At 51.6% G+C, this 18,956-nt stretch overlaps 2 protein-coding genes across 3 annotated transcripts in view; both read left to right on the top strand.

Annotated features, from left to right (window-relative positions):
- Dmkn (dermokine) overlaps window positions 1-8,355 on the top strand; it is a 20,025-nt gene extending 11,670 nt beyond the window's left edge. For both annotated transcript variants that reach the window (XM_026786288.1, XM_013351561.2), the window contains 8 exons: window positions 1,833-1,889; window positions 2,463-2,507; window positions 3,897-3,944; window positions 4,060-4,101; window positions 4,409-4,480; window positions 5,888-5,914; window positions 6,023-6,070; window positions 7,329-8,355. In XM_026786288.1, coding sequence (XP_026642089.1) covers window positions 1,833-1,889; window positions 2,463-2,507; window positions 3,897-3,944; window positions 4,060-4,101; window positions 4,409-4,480; window positions 5,888-5,914; window positions 6,023-6,070 — 339 coding nt within the window. In that variant the 3' untranslated portion in view covers window positions 7,329-8,355. The remainder of the gene's footprint in view (window positions 1-1,832; window positions 1,890-2,462; window positions 2,508-3,896; window positions 3,945-4,059; window positions 4,102-4,408; window positions 4,481-5,887; window positions 5,915-6,022; window positions 6,071-7,328) is intronic.
- The window catches only part of LOC113457658 (zinc finger protein 420-like), a 1,205,902-nt gene that overhangs the window by 617,647 nt on the left and 569,299 nt on the right, over window positions 1-18,956 (top strand). The gene's annotated exons all lie outside the window — the stretch shown is intronic.

Raw genomic sequence — 18,956 nt, 5'->3', positions numbered from 1 at the left:
ACGCCCCAGCCCCTCACTGGGGGATTCTAGGCAGGGGCTTTACCCCTGAACCACATCTCTAGCATTCTTTTTCACTTTTTATTTTGAGACAGAGTTTCACTAAGTTGTCAAGGCAGTCCTTGAACTCGTAATCCTCCTGCCTCAGCTTCCTGAGTAGCTGGAATGACAGGGTTGATACGGAGACTCAGGAAAATTGGAGGCTGTTAAGAAACAACAGTACACACCCAAGAGGTCCAGGTGACCTTCTCATGAATCACCAAGGCACATTAAGAATAAAAAGAACACGAATTACTTGCCAAACTTTAAAAATTGGATGACTTCACTTCATGATCTAGGTGCTTGACTCATCTCGAAAGATCTGGCCCCTCTGGGACCCCTTTCCATGGTACAGGGTGCTCCTACTCTGTACTGTGGTTCTCTAGTGACTATTCTGATCTGTCTGTCAAGCATTCTAGTCACCTGATTGGCTCTTTGTGCTGCTGACATTTTAATCCTTATCCTAAAACATCCTTCCCAAGACTTAGGGTCTTTATGGGACAGCGGCAGTGGTGAAATGGGGACAGAATTACCCACATCTCAGGAACGCCTGCTTGAAGTCTGAGGGAATGGGGCAGCGGTATGAGAGATGGCTATTTCCCGGTCGCAACACATTTCTAGTGTAAATGAACAAAATAAATTCCGTTTTTGTACCTTATTATTTAATTTTGAGACAAAGCCTCCCAATATAGCTCAGGCTAGCCTTGAACTCACTAGGTAGCCTGGGTTTACCTCAAAGTTTAGCGTTTCCTGACTCAGCTGCCTGAGTACTGGGATTCTAGGCATGTACCACCGTACCTTGAGTGAGGGTCTGCATATATATATATATCAGCTTCTAGTAGGGCAAGCTTCCTTGCTGTGGTCCTTGAGGGACTAATGATCCCCTAGGAGACCAGGGCACAGGCTAGCACTGTACCAAGCATTTTTGCCCATCTGGGGAATGCTAGCTAGGTGGGATTCACAGGGACTGGCCTCCCAGCAGGTCAGTCTAGAAGAAAGGGGTAGGCAGAGATGGGCAGGGTAGGGCATTCAGCTTCCCCAGTGGGAGGGGGTTGGGAGAGCTGAGCTGCCTACTTCAGCCAGTGGGATGGGTGAGGGGAGGGGCATGAGCCCAACGGGGATATCCAGCTTGTGTGGACTGAAGATCTTAAAAGATCCAGGCAGAATCCGAGAGCAGTGTTCCCTGCTAGCCTTCTCCTGCCCAGTGCTCCCCAGAGATACCCACTCCCCCAGCTTCCTCTTAGAACCCATTTCTCCGCTCAGGACAAAGGGAGCTCTCGCAAACCATGACCAGCAGATGAGGAGCTACCAGCTGGATGGGAGTGTCCCACCATTCCCTCAGTCCTGACTCACCCTGCCCCTGGAAATAAACCGTAGCTGTCCCACACTGCTGGTCTCCGTTCCTTTCTTTGCCTCCAGTGTTGCTCTGGGGGGCGGGTAGGGAGGTGTGTTGGCGACGGGCAGCCCTGGGTCCTGAGGGTTTTGTGACGGTTGTGTTGTATCCAGGAGAGGGACAGAGCCAGACTGAGGGTTTTGTGACGGTTGTGTTGTGTCCAGGAGAGGGACAGAGCCAGGTCTGGGCAGGCACACAGCACAGCTGGACCTCTAGCCGGTCGCTCTTGTTCTCTGTTCTCCTTCCAGGTTCTGGTGTACCTAGAGATTCCCAGAATCCCTTGCACACATTAGTTACAAGGCATCTCTTTGAAGGCTGAAAAGAGGCGGGAGCGGGAGTCAGGGCTTTAGGTGAGCAGTGGCGGGGGTTCCCTGCTAACCTGTTCCCCATCTTCTGTTCACAGGGCCACCTCCCGCCTCCCAGCACTCGAGCCTTACTCTACTTCCGCAGACTCTGGGAGGTAGGAGAAATCCCACTTTCCAAAGACCTGGGGATCCCGCCCCCCCCCATCTATCTCCCTCAAAGCAGCTATAGCTCACCTACTGCAAACATCGTGTCTCTTTTGGGGGTGTTTGCTTCGTTTCCCCAGTGTTGGAGATTGAACACTGAGCTCTGCGCGTGCTAAGTAAGCACTCTGCTACTAAGCGACACCCCCGGCTGCCCCTCCCTCTCTTCAGCTGTAGCCCTAGCTGGCTTTGAGCTGGCTAGCTAGCCCAGGCTGGCCTTGGATTCACTGTGTAACACAGGCTGGCTTGGAGCTCGCAATCCTCTTGCCTCGCTTTCTGAGTGCAGGGTTCAGGGTGTGCACCACCACACCTGAAGGCCTTTCTCATCTTTCAGATAGATATTTTATCCCCGACACGATCTCAAACTCAAGCACCCCCAATTTCCCGTATGCTTGTCTTCACCCACCCCCAAGCCACACCTGGCCTGTCCTAAAGCCAGCCACCTGGCACCCTGCCCGGTGCGTTGTCTCTCCTACCCTCTGAGTTCTGCACCATGGGCACCGTCTCATCCCCACTTCTCCTTCCAGAATTTCAAACGCAAGACTCCTTTCTTCAACTGGAAGCAGATTGAGGTAAGGGGGTAGGGGGAGGCAGCTTAGCTCTCGGGGCTCAGGGTTGGCAGTCCCTTGACAGGTAGATGGCTTCCCGATGTCCGTGGTGAGGAGGGACACCTTCCCTTCCCACTTTCTTTGGATTATGCAACCCTGAGTTGGGTGGAGCAGGGGTGAGAGGGAAGCCATGAGTCACCTGAGCAGGAACGGGGTGGGAGGGGTCTCCTGAGGATAAAACCCCAGGGCCAGAGGCTTGGGACTCATTGCACCAGAGCAGAACCATGAAGTCAGCCACCTTCTCCGCTCTGCTGCTTATCCTGCTGGGCGTGGCCTGGTGCGGAGACAGCCACAGCTGGGTGGGTACCGGGGGCAAGTGGGTGGAGGGGGAGCCCCAAGATGGGGAGGAAGAAAGGACCTGGGATCCACTCTCAAGCAATGGCAAAGGGCTACAGGGGAAGAAGCCGAGGAGAATCAGGTGTTCAGGGTGGATGTAGGAGGCCTTAGCAGTTGGGTCTTGGGGAGGATGAGCAGGTCCATTGTGTCTTGTAGAAAGCCACACCTCAATGCTGCATGACTAGTGGCCTTTGAGAACCAGAACTTAGGTGAAGCTGCCTGAGCTCCTTATGCAGACATGTAGGACCAGTGTCCCTGCATAGAATACCCCAGTGAGGGGCTGGGGTGTGGCTCAGTGGTTGAGCCCCTGCCTAGAATTCCCCAGTGAGAGGCTGGCGGTGTGGCTCAGTGGTAGAGCCACTGCCCAGAATCCCCAGTGAGGGGCTGGGGTGTGGCTCAGTGGTAGAGCCCCTGGCTAGAATCCCCCAGTGAGGGGCTGGGGTGTGGCTCAGTGGTGGAGCCCCTGCCTAAAGTAGTTTTGATCCTTATTACCTCTGCCAGATGTTGAGGAGCTGTGGGGAGTGCACCGAAGACTGCTGTTAATGCTTCCTTGCCTGTTTTCCTGGGAACTAACCTAATCACTGAGCCTCAAGAACACCCTGTAGAATAACATTAGTATAGCAGGATTAAAAGCCCTAGAGGGAGCAGCGGGGTCTAGTGTAGGTACATGGCTGGCTGGAGCTGAAGGATACATGTGGGTTCATCTCCTTTGTTATTCTAGCACCATCTCCACTCAAAGCTTCCGACCATGTAGCCTGTGTGGGGGTGCAGCTGCTGTTGCCCAACTTGGCTCTTACCCATTGCTCCCCAACCTTGAGTGAGGACACCTGTGCTCTCTATCTATCTGGGCCATCAGCATCCTCCAGTCCTACTGGACTTAACCGGGACTATTACAGGAACAGGGTGGGATGGGCAGAGCCCCAGGGGGAAGTAGAGTGGAGGCAGCACAATGTCTGGAAGTTGGTAAGGCCTGGAGGACCTTGGAGCCCCTGACCACAGCTTCCGGCTCCTTTTTAGGGTCCAGATCTGCCGTCGTTGCAGAAGAGGGCAGGTGGCGCCGAGCAGGTGAGTCTCTCTGTCCACAGGCTTCTGGAAAGCCCTGGGCCTCTCAGCCCCATTCTCAAGGCTGGCTAATCTGAAATTCTCTCTTTTGCCCACTCCCACCTGATACTTTTCTCAGCCTGAAGCAGCAAGACAAGAGCTGTCAGCTGTCACATCCAAGGCAAGCTATCTCCTCCCCTGACCCCCTGGCATAGACACCACCCTTTCTCCTGGTCTTTGACTCGCACTTTCCATATCACACTTGAGGAGCTGGGACAGGGACCAGGGAGGGGGAGGAATGACCCGATGGAGTGGGGTCCAGTTGGCTTTGTGTAGTAATGTGAAAGAAAGCCCATGTTACAAGGAGGGGCCACAGGATGGGCTTCTAAGAAAACTGCTGTCTGGGTAAAGAAGTGGGGTGTTTATTACACAATGGGATGCCATTGTCCCTTCTCCTCTGAACCCCACGCACTTCTTGTTTTCCCCAGAACTACTACAATAACCCACAGGGGAATCCTACTTATAACTGGCAATACTATACCAAGGCCACCACTGCCAAGGTGAGTCTTGAAAAAGCGTTGCTCTCTGTCTGTCTGTCTGTCCGTCCATCTATCTCTGTGTCTTCTTGGAGGACAGAGAGACTTGCTTCCTTCCTCTATTACATCACTTTATGAGGGAGATTCCAGCGCATCTCTCTTCCCTGCCCTGAGAGTAGATTGGAAGTAGGTGCATGGGCGAAACCTGGGCAACGAGATGCTTCCAGATGGACAGATTACAGGCACCAGGCCAAACACACAGACTTGCTTTGTGTGTGGCTTTCCTGTCCTTTGTGGGACAGCAGCTGGGGCAGAGGAAAGTAGCCCAGCACATCCTACAAGCCAAGTTTAGGGACTCTTTGTTGGTGGGAAACTGATTTCTTCTTGCCTCAAAGGAAATAATAATAATAATAATAATAATAATAATAATAATAATAATAACGTGGGGAAGGGACACTTGAGAGGCTTGTTTTGCATAGCTGCAGACAAGGCAGACTTAGGGGCCAATGAACTGGCTCAGCTAGTAAAGAGGGTTGCTGCTAAGCCTCACAACCTGTGATCAATCCCCTGGATGCACATGGTGAAAGGAGAGGGCGGACTCTTCCACACTGCCTCTGACCTCCACATGTGCACTCTGGCCCATATACATACATATACATACATACATATACAAAATAAACAAGAAACCAGAAGGCAGTCTTAGGAGTTCGGGGTGTGGCTCCACAGTAGAGTGCTCATCGAGCAGAGGAAAGGCCCTAGGCTCAATTCCTAGCAAGGCAGCCAACCAGCCAACCATTCAGGAAATAAGCAAGGTGACATTATAATATCGGAGAGTGACTATGGTAGACTCTAATTAGGCTCTCAAAGAAAAGTGAGGCCAGGGACTTCCTTTGATTTTTCAGAGCAGTGAAAGCCCTGGCCAAAGAACCTGCTTCTAAGATTAGAGAACTCTTAGCCTGGTGACCAAACATCCCAGCGACCTGGGTTGGGGTAGGGATGGTGACTGAGGCAGGAGGATTCCAGAGTTCACATCTAGCCTGGACAACTTGGAGAGAGTCTGTCTCAAAATATAAGGATCAAAAAAGGGCTAGGGACGTAGCTCAGCGGTAGGACACTTGCCTAGTATGTATGAGGCTCTCTGGCCTCTGTCTAAGGTTGCCTTCCACCATCCCGTGGATACGGGAGATCTTCTGCTTCTCCATAGTGTTGTGTGGTGTTTGGCAACCATTATTCAGTGTCATCCTGGATTAAACACATGCTGTGGGGGAAAAACCCATAGACTGAGTATCCACAGCCAACCTGAAGGACTTAGCTGAAAATGTTGACTTGTGCGTGCATGCGCGTGTGGGGTGTGGTGAGGGGGCCCTTGGGGAACCTGAGGCCAAGGTTGCCATGACGCTGAGTCACCTCCTTCGATCGTCTCTTTTCCAGGGGGCAGTCACACCTTCATCGTCCTCGGTGAGTATGGGGGCTTGAGGAGATGCAGCTGGAGAACAGGGTACCCGAGGTTGCTGAGGGTGGAGGTAACAGTGTGATATCTGCTCAGCTATTCCCCTTGTCCTGCAGGCTTCCCGGGCACAACCTGGCCTGCTGAAGTGGCTGAAGTTTTGGTAGGTAAGTGTCCAAGTGTGTAGCACGAATTCTAATTGGTCTTAATAACAAAATCCTGGAGTCTGATATTAGGGCGTGAAAGCTGAAAGATCAGAGAAGCAGAGCCGCCAGCCACTAATTCTTACCTCTGAAATCCTCAGACCGAATGGGGTATCCCGTCTCTACAAGTCCTCAGACTGAAAGCCTTGAGATCCTGTCTTCTCCCGCCTTATATTCCTCTCTCCGCCCAGCTATATCCCTTCCTGTCTCCACCTCCCTAGTGTTGGGATTAAAGGCATGTGACTCCCAAGTACTGGGATTAAAGGTGTGAGCCACCACTCTGCCTCCTGAGTGCTGGGATTAAAGGTGTGTGCCACCACTGCCTGGCTCTGATTCTCTTTTAGACTGGATAGATCTTGTGTAGCCCAGGGTGGCCTTGAACTCACAGAGATCCATCTATGTCTGCCTCCTGAGTGCTGGGATTAAAGGTGTGCGCCAACACTGCCTGACCTTTATGACTAACTAGTGGCTTAGCTCTGCACACTCATCTTCAGGCAAGCTTTATTTGTTTAAGCACAAACAAAATATCCCAAGAGTGGGCCGCATAAGACTGAATGCCAGGAGTAAAGTAGCCTCCTCTTGGGCAGGCTGGGAGCAGGGCATTTCTTTGGACCTCAACAAGCAGCAGCAGCAGCAGCCCAGTTTCCTCGGGGTGGATACTGAAGAGGGATTAAGAAGAGCACCCTCTTTGTGGGGCCTGGAAAATGGTGCAGGGCTGTCTATGAGTGAGAGAGTGAGGGCAGAATAAAGGGCTGACCAGAGAGGGACAGCAAAGGTACAGGACCAAGGAGAAGGCTGGCCTGTGGTACCTGGTACCTACAGACGTGCGAGCCTTCCGGAAGGCAAAGGTTCAGAGGCATGGTGAATTAAGACCCCAGGATGGAAGTTTATTTCTCTTGGTGATGTTCTTTTTCACATTTTTGAGACAGGGTCTTTCTATGTATTTCAGGGGGGCTTCAGACTCCTAATTCTCTCACCTGAGCCTCCCAGGTGTGGAGACACAGGTGCACACCACCATGCCTGACCTGGAAAGTGGTTACTGAGCACCCCAGCGAGACCACAAAATTTGTTTTCTATAGAAGTAAAAGGGGGGGGGGATTGAAGGTGGGCAAGGTAGGAATCTTCATGGAAGGGTTCGTTCTCCATCGATGGGCGGGTATGTGTGTGTATGTGTGTGTGTTATATCATCTGTTTTTCTCCTCTTGCATTTTTTTTCTTCTAGAAAATTTCTTCTAGTCACTGCTGACGCTTCAAGAACACAGGTCTTCAGGGAGCTTGGCTGTACTTATCCACAGTTCTCTCTACCGTGCCAGACCTACCTGGGCGTTGACACCCCGTCATCCCACCTGGGGACCTGGTTTGCCTGTCCTCATCCTCCCCGTTCAGCTGTGGTGTCTGGAGACCAATCAGCCTTGTTGGATAACCAGCCAGTTTCTTCCCTTTGTCCCGTGTGCAACCGGAAGTTCCCCCAACAACGCAGTAGGAACTCCCTTCCTTCAAATCTCCCTGTGGAAATAAAACATGACTTCTTCATTTTCCTTAGATTTCTCAACTTGTTGCTCTTTACTACGACTCTGCCGACCAGGGTGTAGGTGGCTGGAAAGGTGGGTTGGCGGCTGAGCACGTTTCTCCTGAGAGTGGAGTGAAAGATGTGAGTGACTGGAGAGACCTGGGCTTCAGTTTGGGTAAAACGGGTCGCAGCTAGCTCCCGGCTTCCTGCAAGTTTCTCCATCTGCAAAAATGATTTTTGCCTAACGTACAAATACCACGCTTACAGTGAAAGACCCCCATACTTGAAAGACCCCCGTTCCCATGTACTATGTTAAACTTTGCTGAAATTTAGCTGGGCCCCCGGGCTCAGGTGATGCTAAAACTGGATATCCATGGGTTGCAGACTCACTGACTCGGCTAAGGAGAGAGACAGAGTGCTATATCTAGCTTTGTGATTTTTTGGGACTAAGGAGAAGGGATACTCCACCCCCCCCCCCCCAAGATATCCTATCTAAACTGTCAACTCGCTGCAGGGTGTTTTATCTGTCTTTATGGTTTTTCGGGGAAATTCGAGAATAGACATGGGGCCATTCCCAGGATGAGCTAAGCCCACCAATTTGAGAGCCAATGAAATGCTTGTGCTATACTACCCTCTTATGTAATCATTTTCCCCTATAAATATGGCTGTTTGAATTTGCCCGGGGTGTGCATTTGGCATAAGCTGCTGTTGCACCCACAGGCACCTGTGTTATCAATAAAGACACCTCTTGCTGATTGCATCTGTTGGCCTGAATTATTGAGACTGGGGGATTTCTCCCACCGCCCTTGAAAACGAGGGTTTTTCAACAGTAGCTGTAGGTATTTGGTGGCCTGAAAGGGCAATAGGGCAACAGCTCAAAACAGGAGGTCGCAGTCAGGAGGCTGTTAAAAAAAAAAAAACCGACAGAGCAGTTTTGGGGGTGGAGATACACAGGGGCAGGGCGAGACAGACCAGCAAGGACTGGTAGAGAATATGTCGGGCCATGTCATGGTTGCTCGGGGACGAGCAGATGGTGGCAGCGGTTAGGAAGCTGGGGAGTGAAGGGGGAGCCAAAACCACTTCCTTGCCATGAAGCCACCGAAGTGGCGCGGGCCCTGGGCACAGGCTGAGAAGCTCATGGGACAGGGAGAGGCAGCTCTGTGTTTCATGGAACTGGTACAGGGTGCCCAAATGGAGGAGCCCCTATCACTGTCCTTCCACTCCCGATATCCATGCAGGGGAGCAGGAAGCAAGAGAAAGACAAGAAACCCTGACAACTTCAACTTCGTGGGTCCTGAGCTGTCTGCAAGCTCGCTAAGTGCTTGAGCAGTTATAGTTAGACACAAGGTTCGAATACGTTGTGAATCGGTGAAAGAAACCTGGCCCTAAGCTGACTCAGGAAAGCCACCTGATCAAAATTACATTCCGGAGCGGAAATCCTGGTTTACTCCTTCGCTCTATCTTCGCCTTAATTTGGGTTTTAAATCGAGTCTCCGGGGTGTTCATCTACCTGTACTGAGGGCTTTGCAGTACCTCACCACATCCACATGGGGGCGGACGAGAGGCCGAACCTGGGAGAGATCCTGGTTCTCGCTTGATAGGGCTTCCTGCTGTGCGAATGTGACTAAGAAATGGTTGGGAACTCAGGTCTCCTGGGGCCGATTAACGAGGATCCAGATGGCTTCCGACTCTTAGGGGCTGTTCCTGGTCCTTTGAAGTTTAACGTGAGGTTGTCTGGTATAAGGGGCCCTCCAATAATGGGCAGTGGTCCCTTGCTCCTAGCTCCCTTAGCTTTTGCTGGAGCCTCTGAGGTTCCAACTTTTAAGCTTCATTGACGCTAGACAGGGTGGTCTATGCCTTCAAAGACCAGCACGTGGTGTGAGAGGCTAGCGAGGTGACAGGGTAATTGGTTATTGGTATCTCTCTCCTCCTTCCCTGCTTCTCCTCACAGAGGTTTTTTTGTTTGTTTGTGTTTGTTTGTTTTGTGTGGTTTTTCCGAGACATGGTTTTTCTGTGTAGCCCTGGCTATCCCGAAACACACTCTGTAGACCAGGCTGGCCTCGAATTCACTGAGATCTACCTGCCTCCGCTTCCTGAGTGTTGGGCTTAAAGTCTGGCCGGCACCACCACCCGGCTCCCCACAGAGCTGTATCTTCAACTTTCTTTTCACTTTTCTAATTAAAATTTTTCATTACATGTTTATTGTGCGTGTTTGTGTGTGCGTGCACACGGGCACACATGTGCCACACAGTGTGTGTCGGTCAGGGGGAGAACTTGCCAGAGTCAGGCCTCTCCTTCCTGGGATTCAAATTCAGATGGCTCAGCTTTCGGGCCTTACGTTTTATTTCGAGACAGGCTCTCATCTGAGTTGCACATGCTGGCTCTGTAGTACAGGCTTTGAATGCTCCTGCCTCAGGCACCAAGTACAGCTCTCCCCACCCCCAGTAGTTAACTTGCGGGTCTCAGTTCACAGGTGCCTCCCTAGGACTTGGTCACCCCCTACATCCCTTTGTTTTCCTCCCAGCACCTGTTCCTATCCTCCGTACTTGTTTGTTTTGTTAGGAGATTCTTTGCCTCCTCCGCGGAGCAGGACGGGAAGGGCTGGTTCTTATCTTTCTTGACTTCCCAATACTGAGACCTAAAGTGTCTGCTCAAGAAATCTTTATGGGACCGACCCAGGAAGTCTTCCTGGGAGAAGTTTAGGTTCCAAGTGGGAGGAAGGCGCGCTGCGGCTCTGCTGTTTCCCGGAGTGTGGTAATGATTGGCACTGGCCGGAGGCTGTTCTCCCCAACTTTAATTGCCCTGCACCTTCTCCTGAGACTCTAGACCCCCCATCTCTCTCCAGGGATGCCCCCATCTGTCCCCACTGACTCTCTGGTGTGCGTCCCCAGCCCGGATACCCAGGAGGCTTTGGCCCCAGTACTTGTCATGGTGTAGCAATCAGGGCTGGGCCTCACCTCCTACCCACATTCAAGTTCTGTCACATTTGGGATGGGTCGGGGCAGGCGGTGAGAAAACAGGGGTTTACTGATGTTCTTGGAGAAGGAACAGGAATGACTCTACCTAGAGATGGGTCTTTCTGTATTCATTCAAAGCAGAGTGGGATCCTGGGAGACTTTCCCTGCTCCTCCCCCACTCCACGACTGAACTGTTGTGACCTCCCTTCCTGAGACCTGCCTATCCCTCCGCTCACTCTGTTGGACACTGGATATTTGGGGAGCACAAAGTCACCAAGGCACTGTGGATGGAGGAAGGCGAGGCATGTGGAGAGGAAGACGCATCAGTGCTTAGCATAGAAATCGTTTCACTCCTGAAAATTCACCAGGGAGCTGAACCTATCTTTCCAGCTGCTTGGGAGGCTGAGGAAGGAGGACGGAAAACTCAAGGAAGCGTGTGCGTGAGTGCGTGCATGTGTGTGTGTGTGTGTGTGTGTGTGTGTGTGTGTGTGTGTGTGTACATGCACATCCATGCTTGTGTATGAGAGAGAGAGAATTCATGCTCATTTGGTTGTAACACACATGCTCGTGTCAGGAGCCATCACTTAGTTGATGAGACAGGGGCTCCTACTGGCTCACTAGTGGATTCCTGGGCTGCCTGGCTAGTGAGCCCAGGAATCCACACACTATACAGCTTACTGTACAGCTCTTTTCATGAGTTCTAGGGATCCGACTCCAGACCTCGTGCGTACATGGCAAGCAGTTCACTGACCGCACCATGTCTCCAGCCCCTGGTTTAGAACCCTGAACCTGTCACAAAAGATGAAAAGAGGGCCGACAAGATGACTTGGCAGGTAGAAAGCCGGAACCGACTCCTGCGTTGTCTTCTGATCTCTACACACATGCGCACCTCCCACACGCTAAGTGTAAAAAAGAAAACAGCAAAAGAGAGCTGAGGGTGTATGTAGCTCAGGAGTAGTTCCGCCAAGCATGGACAAAGCTTTCGGTTCAGTCCCAAGTACATAAATCAAACACAATGTTTGGATCATCTGGAAGGTGACAAGGGTCAGCAGACTCATGCAGCCAGATTTGGCCTCTGCAAGGGGCCAGGATTCTTTCTGTGGAATACCCGAGCAGATGGGTTTGTATTTAGGAGTGTTACGTCTTCACACACGACGGCAACGAACACGGGGCCCAAGGTGGAGGACTATCTTTGTTTGGTCAAACTTTTCCGTTGTTTGTTTGCTGACATAGGATCTTGCCATGGAGCCCAGGCTGGACTCCAGATTTCCAGGCCCCTATGGCCACCACACCCAGCTAGAACATTACTTTCAAAGATGTACTTGGTGTGGGAAGATGGTTTTCTGTGTGGGACTTGTGGAAACTGAGCTAATTAATTGTAGGTTTACTGTAGGACACATAGTTGCCAAATGCCAGCAGCGCCCCTCCCCCCTTGCGCTGCTGCCCAGTACTGCAGATTGGACTCAGGGCCTTTGATCATGCTCTGTCACTGAGCCACACTCAGACTCCCTCATGGGTGGAGTCCAGGCACCGGCGCATGCTCTACCACCAAGGCACATGCTAGCCCTCTTTGACTTTTCATTTTGACACACGTCAGGCTGGCCTTGAATTCACTTTACGGCCCAGGTACACCTTGAGCTTTGCATCCTCCTGCCTCAGCTCTGGAGTACCTGGATGACAGTCCTTCACGTGCCTGGCCAGGTCGGGTTTTTTTTTTTTTTTGGCTGAGAGCATCTGGCTGGATTCATTTAGATTAACACTTACACGCTTGGAGCTTAGGTCACAAAGCTCGTCCGGCGGGGGTGGGGGGGAGGTGTTACTGAGCCTGCCCTACACTCTCTGGTCAGGGCTCTAATTCATACCGAATGCTAAAGCATCTTGAGAGACACTACTGCGCGGGGAGCAAGGGACTATCAGAGACCCAGCTCAGGTCTTGGAATCCCAGGGCCCTCACACTGGCCCTGCCACACACCCACACGGGCCACGCGACCTAGGTTGAGTTATTTAAGCTCCATATTTGCCGTGGCTCCCCCACCCACAGAATGTGGGTAATTATAGTGCCTATCTCCTGGAACTTCTGACAATTCGATTAGATCATGCCCTCAGAATATTTAGCACAAGGCCTGCCACAGAGGCAGAACTGGTAATGTTATTGGTACCATGAGACGGAAAGGAAAACATCACTGAGATGTCAGTATGCTACGCCAGCCCACCACAGGGCAGAGTCCAGAGCCAAGCAGAGCCACGACGACGATGTGGTGCTGGTGCTGGCTGGTCCGTGTTTGGGCACTGTGCATGTGCAGGCCTGTGAGCCAGGGAGGAAATTAGACTCCGCCATTAGCATGTCTAAATGGAGCTGATTAGCATAACATCTGTTCTCTTCGGCGTCTCCCGCTTCTTCCAGGGCTTTTGTTCACACTACCCTGGCCCAAAGGCTCCCGTGAGCTGGGCAGGCACTGCTAATTAGTTAAACAGAATGAATCCACCTTCTCACAAAACCCGTGTCCTCCAGAAAACCCTTTGGGAGGAACTCCACCCACCTCACGTTATTCTCTTTCTTTGTCCCCTCCAGGAGTGTCCACAGTCACTCGGTCATCCTGCAAAGTGGGTGTTCCCCAGGCTGTGCCCTCCTGTGGCTTTGGCAAAGTGGGGGATGCTCTGTGCCTACAGGAGAGGCTTTGTGAGGCTAACGAGGTCTGGGAGGTGAGGACAGCAGGGGTTCATAGAGATTCCTCAGGAATGACTCGAGCCCTCCCACCCAAGGCCCGCTGCCTCAGGTTGCGGTAAGGAACCCAGCCCTCAGATAAGGGGTTGCTCTGCCAGAACAGCGCTAGTCTCTGTCCTGGCACCTCCTTGTGGCACCGGTTGGGCCATCTGAACCTCATTGCAGAGGTTGCATCATCGAGCTATTTTGCCACTTTGAGGTGATCCCACTCCTGCTAAGGGTGGGGTGGGAAGTGGAACCTTTCAGGGAGCAGATGCTCAGAGGTCAGGCCAGCGTAGATGCTCCTCTAGCTCCGTCTCTGGGACACTTGTTTCTGCTCCTCTGTGTTTCTGGTTTCCTGGGTCATCTTTATCTAAACTCCCAGGAGCAACACCTGGGTAATAATGCAGGATCCAGGCCAAGAGAGGAGAGTGCAGAGCTGGACCAAAGGACGAGTGGATGCAATTCTAATACCCCAGTCTCCACTGCATTGTGTGCAAGGCACGGTGCTAATGGAGAGAAAGGGGACTCGTGCACAGTGCCTGGGCCGGGGCTATAGCTCAATTGGTAGAGGGCTTGCGTAACATGCAGTTTACACAACATGGGTTTGAGTCCCAGCATCACATAAACCAGATGTGGTAGTGCAAGGCTGTAACCCCAGCTCCCAGGAGGTGGAGGCAGGAGGCTCAGAAGTTCAAGGTCATCCTTGGTTATGTAGTGAGTTTGAGCCCAACCTGGATAGATAGAGAACCTTGGAGATATATCTCTATCTATCTATCTATCTATCTATCTATCTATCTATCTATCTATCTATCTATCTATCTATCTCCAAAGTGTGCTTCCCCTACTCGCATGCACACACAACACACACATGTATGAGGCTTAGTATTTCAAGAAAGAAACAAGAGAAATTAAACTCAGGCATGTGTGTGATTCAGAGAGATACAAACCGTTCTGCGAAGGGATAGGACGGGATAATGGGAGCAGCCAGGGAAACTTCACCCACAGGGAATGTTGAATTCTGAGAACTGGAGACAAACAAAAGGCACTTTAGGTTTAGGTTTAGGTCTCCCTGGTGATGCTTGTGAACAATCGCAGTACTTGGGAGGTCGAGGAGGAGGATCAGGAGTTTAAGGTTATCCTTGTCTACATAGTGAGCCAGCCTGGGCTACATGAGACCCTATTTAAAAAAAAAAACTGCAAGGAAAGGAAGGAAGAAACAGAGAGGGAGAGAGAGATGAGAGATGACAGATGCCTGGAGGAGGAAGGGGCGTGCTTGGTAAGCAGTCCGATTTAGCCAGCATATGGGGTATGTGTGAAGAGGGAAGCTGGCAGGGCAGGTGGAGCCTGCAGTGTGGAAGGCCTTATACCAGTCCGAGGGCTTTAGAGGGATTTGTCAGGGTGGAGGAAGACAAGCGTGAGGGATAGAGAAAAAGAGGCAGATACAGAAGGAGTGCTTGCTTGTATGTCAGCTCTTGCAGGGACAGGCCTAACCTGTCTCTGTCCCATCACCTCATGCATGGACAGACCCATGGCAGCCTCATCTTGCAAGAGCCTGGGGAGGAATGAGAGTTGAGAAATCAAAGATATACTGGGAACAGTCTATGCCTCCCCCTCCCGGAGCCTCAGGGGTGGGCGACAAGATATGGGGGTGAGTCAGTAGGGTGGGAACCCTATTCATTCTCATAGCCACCTCCTTGCTAATATAAAGGGCCACCAACGAGGCCCCGCCTCAGATCTCCCCAAACCTGACACCATGAAGATCCAAATTCTTCCCGCCGTGGCTCTCCTCGCTCTTTTGGCGTTGCATGCTGCCCAGGGAGCTGCCCTGGGGGGTGCCGAGGTGAGCACCTCACTTGCATTAGCCTTTCTTAGACTTGTCACCCAGCTGTCCCTTGGGGTTTCCTGCCCATTGCTGGAGAAGTAATTCTTATTTGTTGGATGTATTCTTGGAGCTGGATGAGAAGTTGGGGTTCTGAGGGAGGGAGGGAGGAAGGAAGGAAGCAGGAGAGCATGGGGATGTAGCTTGGTGCAAAAGGAGGGAGGGGACAGAAGAGAACAATTCTGGGAAGACCTTTGGGGCAGCAATGTTTATATATCTGCAGAGAATGGTAAGGTGCAGGGTGGGGGAGCTGGAAGCTGAGGTGGGTCGTTGGGATCCCCCTAATCCTCTCTAACATAGCTTCCAGATGAAGGCTCCCTGCTGGTCTAGACTCCTTTCGGGTCCCTGGACAGAGAGGACCCTCGGAGTTCCTCTGCCTCTCTCTTCTCTTTAGAGAGGGAAGAATGTTCTTCTTGGGTTTAAGGATCTAAGGCAAGGTGCATGGGCTTAACTGGGTTTGAGCATAAAGCCTCAGGGAAAGCAGGATCTGCTTGCATCTCAAGTGAGCTGGGTGACTTTGGCAGGTCTATGGGGATTGGGTCTCTATGCCATCAGACTGTGGCTAGGTAGACAGAATGTACCCACAGTGGCTAGAGCCTTATACTTTTCATGAGAAACAGGAAATCTGTGTTTGTTTATGAATTCTTACTTCTTAACAATTAGCCGGGCATAGTGGAGTACAATTGTGATTTCAGCACTTGAGAGGCTGAGGCAGGGGAATCAGGAGTTTGAGGCTCATTCAGGCTACATAGGTGGACCCTGACACACACACACACACACACACACACACACACACACACACACACACACACACACACACACACACACACACACACACACACACACACAAAGACTTTAGTTTTAATTAAGAGTATATGTATGTGTCTGTGTGTGTGCATGGACACACCAGAGCTGGCAGAGGCCAGAAGAATATCTTATTTGTGGACCTGGAGTCACAGGCAGTTGTGAGACTCCTAATGAGGGTACTGGGAACCAAACTGGGGTTCTCAACAGGAGCAGTGAGAGTTCTTAATCTCTGAGCCATCACTTCAGGCCCCTCCTGCCAGAACTTAATTCAAATTTAAAATAACAGTGCCAAACTGCTAAACTCTGTGCACTGGGACCCTGCCCAGAGGGCCACATGTTTGTGATCCCTGTCATGGGGAGGAAGGGGTAAGGGCGTCAGTACGATGGAGGGGCAGAGGTTTTAGAGACTAGAAGAGGAGATTCAGCCTGTAGAGCAGGCGGCTCACCTTAGGGGCTTGGCTCCTGCTAGCATGCTGGTCTCCACCCAGCCAGGCCAACAAGTATGGGCGTTTTGGCACATAGAAAATCAACTGCCAAACAATACTAGCTGGTTTTGTTAGCTGGGGTTCTTTCTCCACCCTTCCCATCCACTGCCAGCAACTGGGTGTCCTGGACGAGAATGGGGCTGGCACTGGGGCCCCAGTGAGAGACAATGGGCGGTGCCTCTTGGGGACCAGCTTACAAAGGAGGAAGAAGAGGGGGGCGTGTCAGGGAGAAGGGCTCACCATTCACAGGGTCATTTGTCTCTTCAGGAAGAGACGACCGTCGGCAATTACGCTGCGGGATCAGAGGTAAACACCTGTTTTCCCATACTCTCTGCTGTGTCCCCATCTCTGTCTCTTCTGTGACTTCTGTAACACCCTGCTTTTTTGCCTAGGGCTTTAACAGTCAGTTCCTGAACCTTGACAAGCTACAGTCTGTGAGTATGATTCCCTAGTGTGGCACCCATGGCTTGCCCACCTCACAGAGGAGACCGCTTGCGAAGTTCCTGGGCCCGTCTTCCTCTCTTCCATCGTGCTGGGTGATGCACGGGGGCCTCTGGAACTGACTGGCTTCTGGCCTCTCTTTCTTTCCCCACAGGCCTTCAAGACTGATGACTTCCTGAACTGGCATGCCCTCACTGATGTGAGTTCTTAGGTTGTATTGGAGAGCCAGGCATGGTGGAGCATGCCTGTAATTCCAGCACTCCTGGGCCTGGGGTGGGAGAACCGTGAATTCAAGGCCAGCCTGGGCTACATAGTTAAGGTCCTGACTTGAAACAAACCAACATTTTATCTGAGCCCTCTCATTCCTCGTGAAGAAATGGGTTTACCCAAACCAAGAAAGTTGATTCAGAGGCGCCCCCAGATCTAGTGCCCTTGGCTCTGCGCTTTCTATGCAACCCCTTGCAACTGCCTCTGTGTCTTCATCTGGGATGTGGGAGATGGAGGTGATGCTGGCCTGGGGAGGCTGCTCTGATGTCTAAATGAAGGCATATTTGCATAGCGGCAGATGCCGGACAAACACGGAGCGAGGGTTCCAGAATGTGGGCTCTGACTGTGCTCATAAAGCCAGCCAATAGCACCGTGACACTCAGTGAGCACACTAGCGTGTGATTCCAGTGAGTGGTCACCAATCCCTGCTTCATCAGTGAGCGTTTACTGATTCTCACTCATTTAATATTTACTGATCCTTGTTCATTCATTGATGGCTGCTTACCTGACCTCATTCTTTCCTCTCAGATGTTCAAAAAGGCGTTACCTTTCATCAACTGGGAGTTCTTCCCTAAGGTAAGAGTGATGCTCATTCAGACGAGAGGAGACTGGGGTGAGGGAAGAGGCAGAGGATTTGGGAAGGGGTGTGGGGACTCTGAAGGAAAGAGGGCCCTTTCCCCATGGTTCGGACTCAGCTACTATATTCTGAAGACAATGGAAACTCAGACCAAGCTGAGAATTCTTTTCCACCGAAGCCCCACCCATTCTGACTTTGTTATAGGGTTCCAACCCTGGGGGGTCCCCAATCTGACCTACACCCCTTGCCCTTCAGGTAAAAGGACTGAGAAGTGCAGTTCCTGATTCCCAGTGATCATTCTCTTTAAGACCTAGGACCTAGGCTGACCCCACGGAGAGGATGCTAGCGTGGAATCCGACGTCCATTCTCCGGCAAATCTCCCCTGGCTTAGTACCTCCAATAAAGTGTTTTCCACCAGTCTAGTGGGTCCTAGATCTGTGTTTCTGTCCTTATCCTCCTGGGCTCTGGGGAAAAATGAAGAAGAATTAGTTCTGAGAGGACTGTAAGCAGATAGGTGGGAGGAAACGGGAAGGAATCCATCTTGCGCAGTGAGCTAATCTCCTAAGTCAAGTTCCTAGAGTTTATTCATGAGTTACCTGTCAGCTCTAGATGAGGGATGAGCTGGATCCACCTCTGCAAGAGTAACAGATGGGAGCATTGAAGAGGTGAGAAAATCCAGCAGTGTTAGGAGGGATGGTGATTGGCTGGGGATGAGCATCTTACTGAACTGGAGCCAGGCCAGCAGCCAGCCAGCCCTGATGAGCCTCCTGATTCTATTCCGCACAGTGCTGTGTTTATGGACACACATGCAGCTGGTATCTGAACTCGGGTCCTCAGGTGTGTGTAGCATGTGCTGTTACCCACCTCTCCAGTCCCTGGAAGGGAACACTGTCAAAGCCTATGGGTGGTGGTCTGCTGAGAAGTGGTTCAGAGCTCTTGTCAACTTGACTCTGTTTCGAGTCGTGCGTGAAAGGGGAACCTCAATTGAGAAGATGCCTCCATCAGACGGCCTGTGGGGCACTTTCTTCATTGATGATGGATGTGGGAGAGCCCAGTCCACTGTGGGTGGTGCCACCAATAGGCAGGTGGTCATATGTTGTAATAGGAGCGGCGGGGCTGCATCCCCAGCACCCCGGCCACCTGGCTAGCTTATGCCCCGAAATAACAACACACAAACTGTATTCATTTAAACACTGCTTGGCCCATTAGCTCTAGCCTTT

This window comes from Microtus ochrogaster, linkage group LG4 (assembly GCF_000317375.1).
Source record: "Microtus ochrogaster isolate Prairie Vole_2 linkage group LG4, MicOch1.0, whole genome shotgun sequence".
Taxonomy (NCBI): domain Eukaryota; kingdom Metazoa; phylum Chordata; class Mammalia; order Rodentia; family Cricetidae; genus Microtus; species Microtus ochrogaster.
Note: the sequence above shows the minus strand (reverse complement) of the source record. Positions and strands in the feature narration are given on the sequence as shown.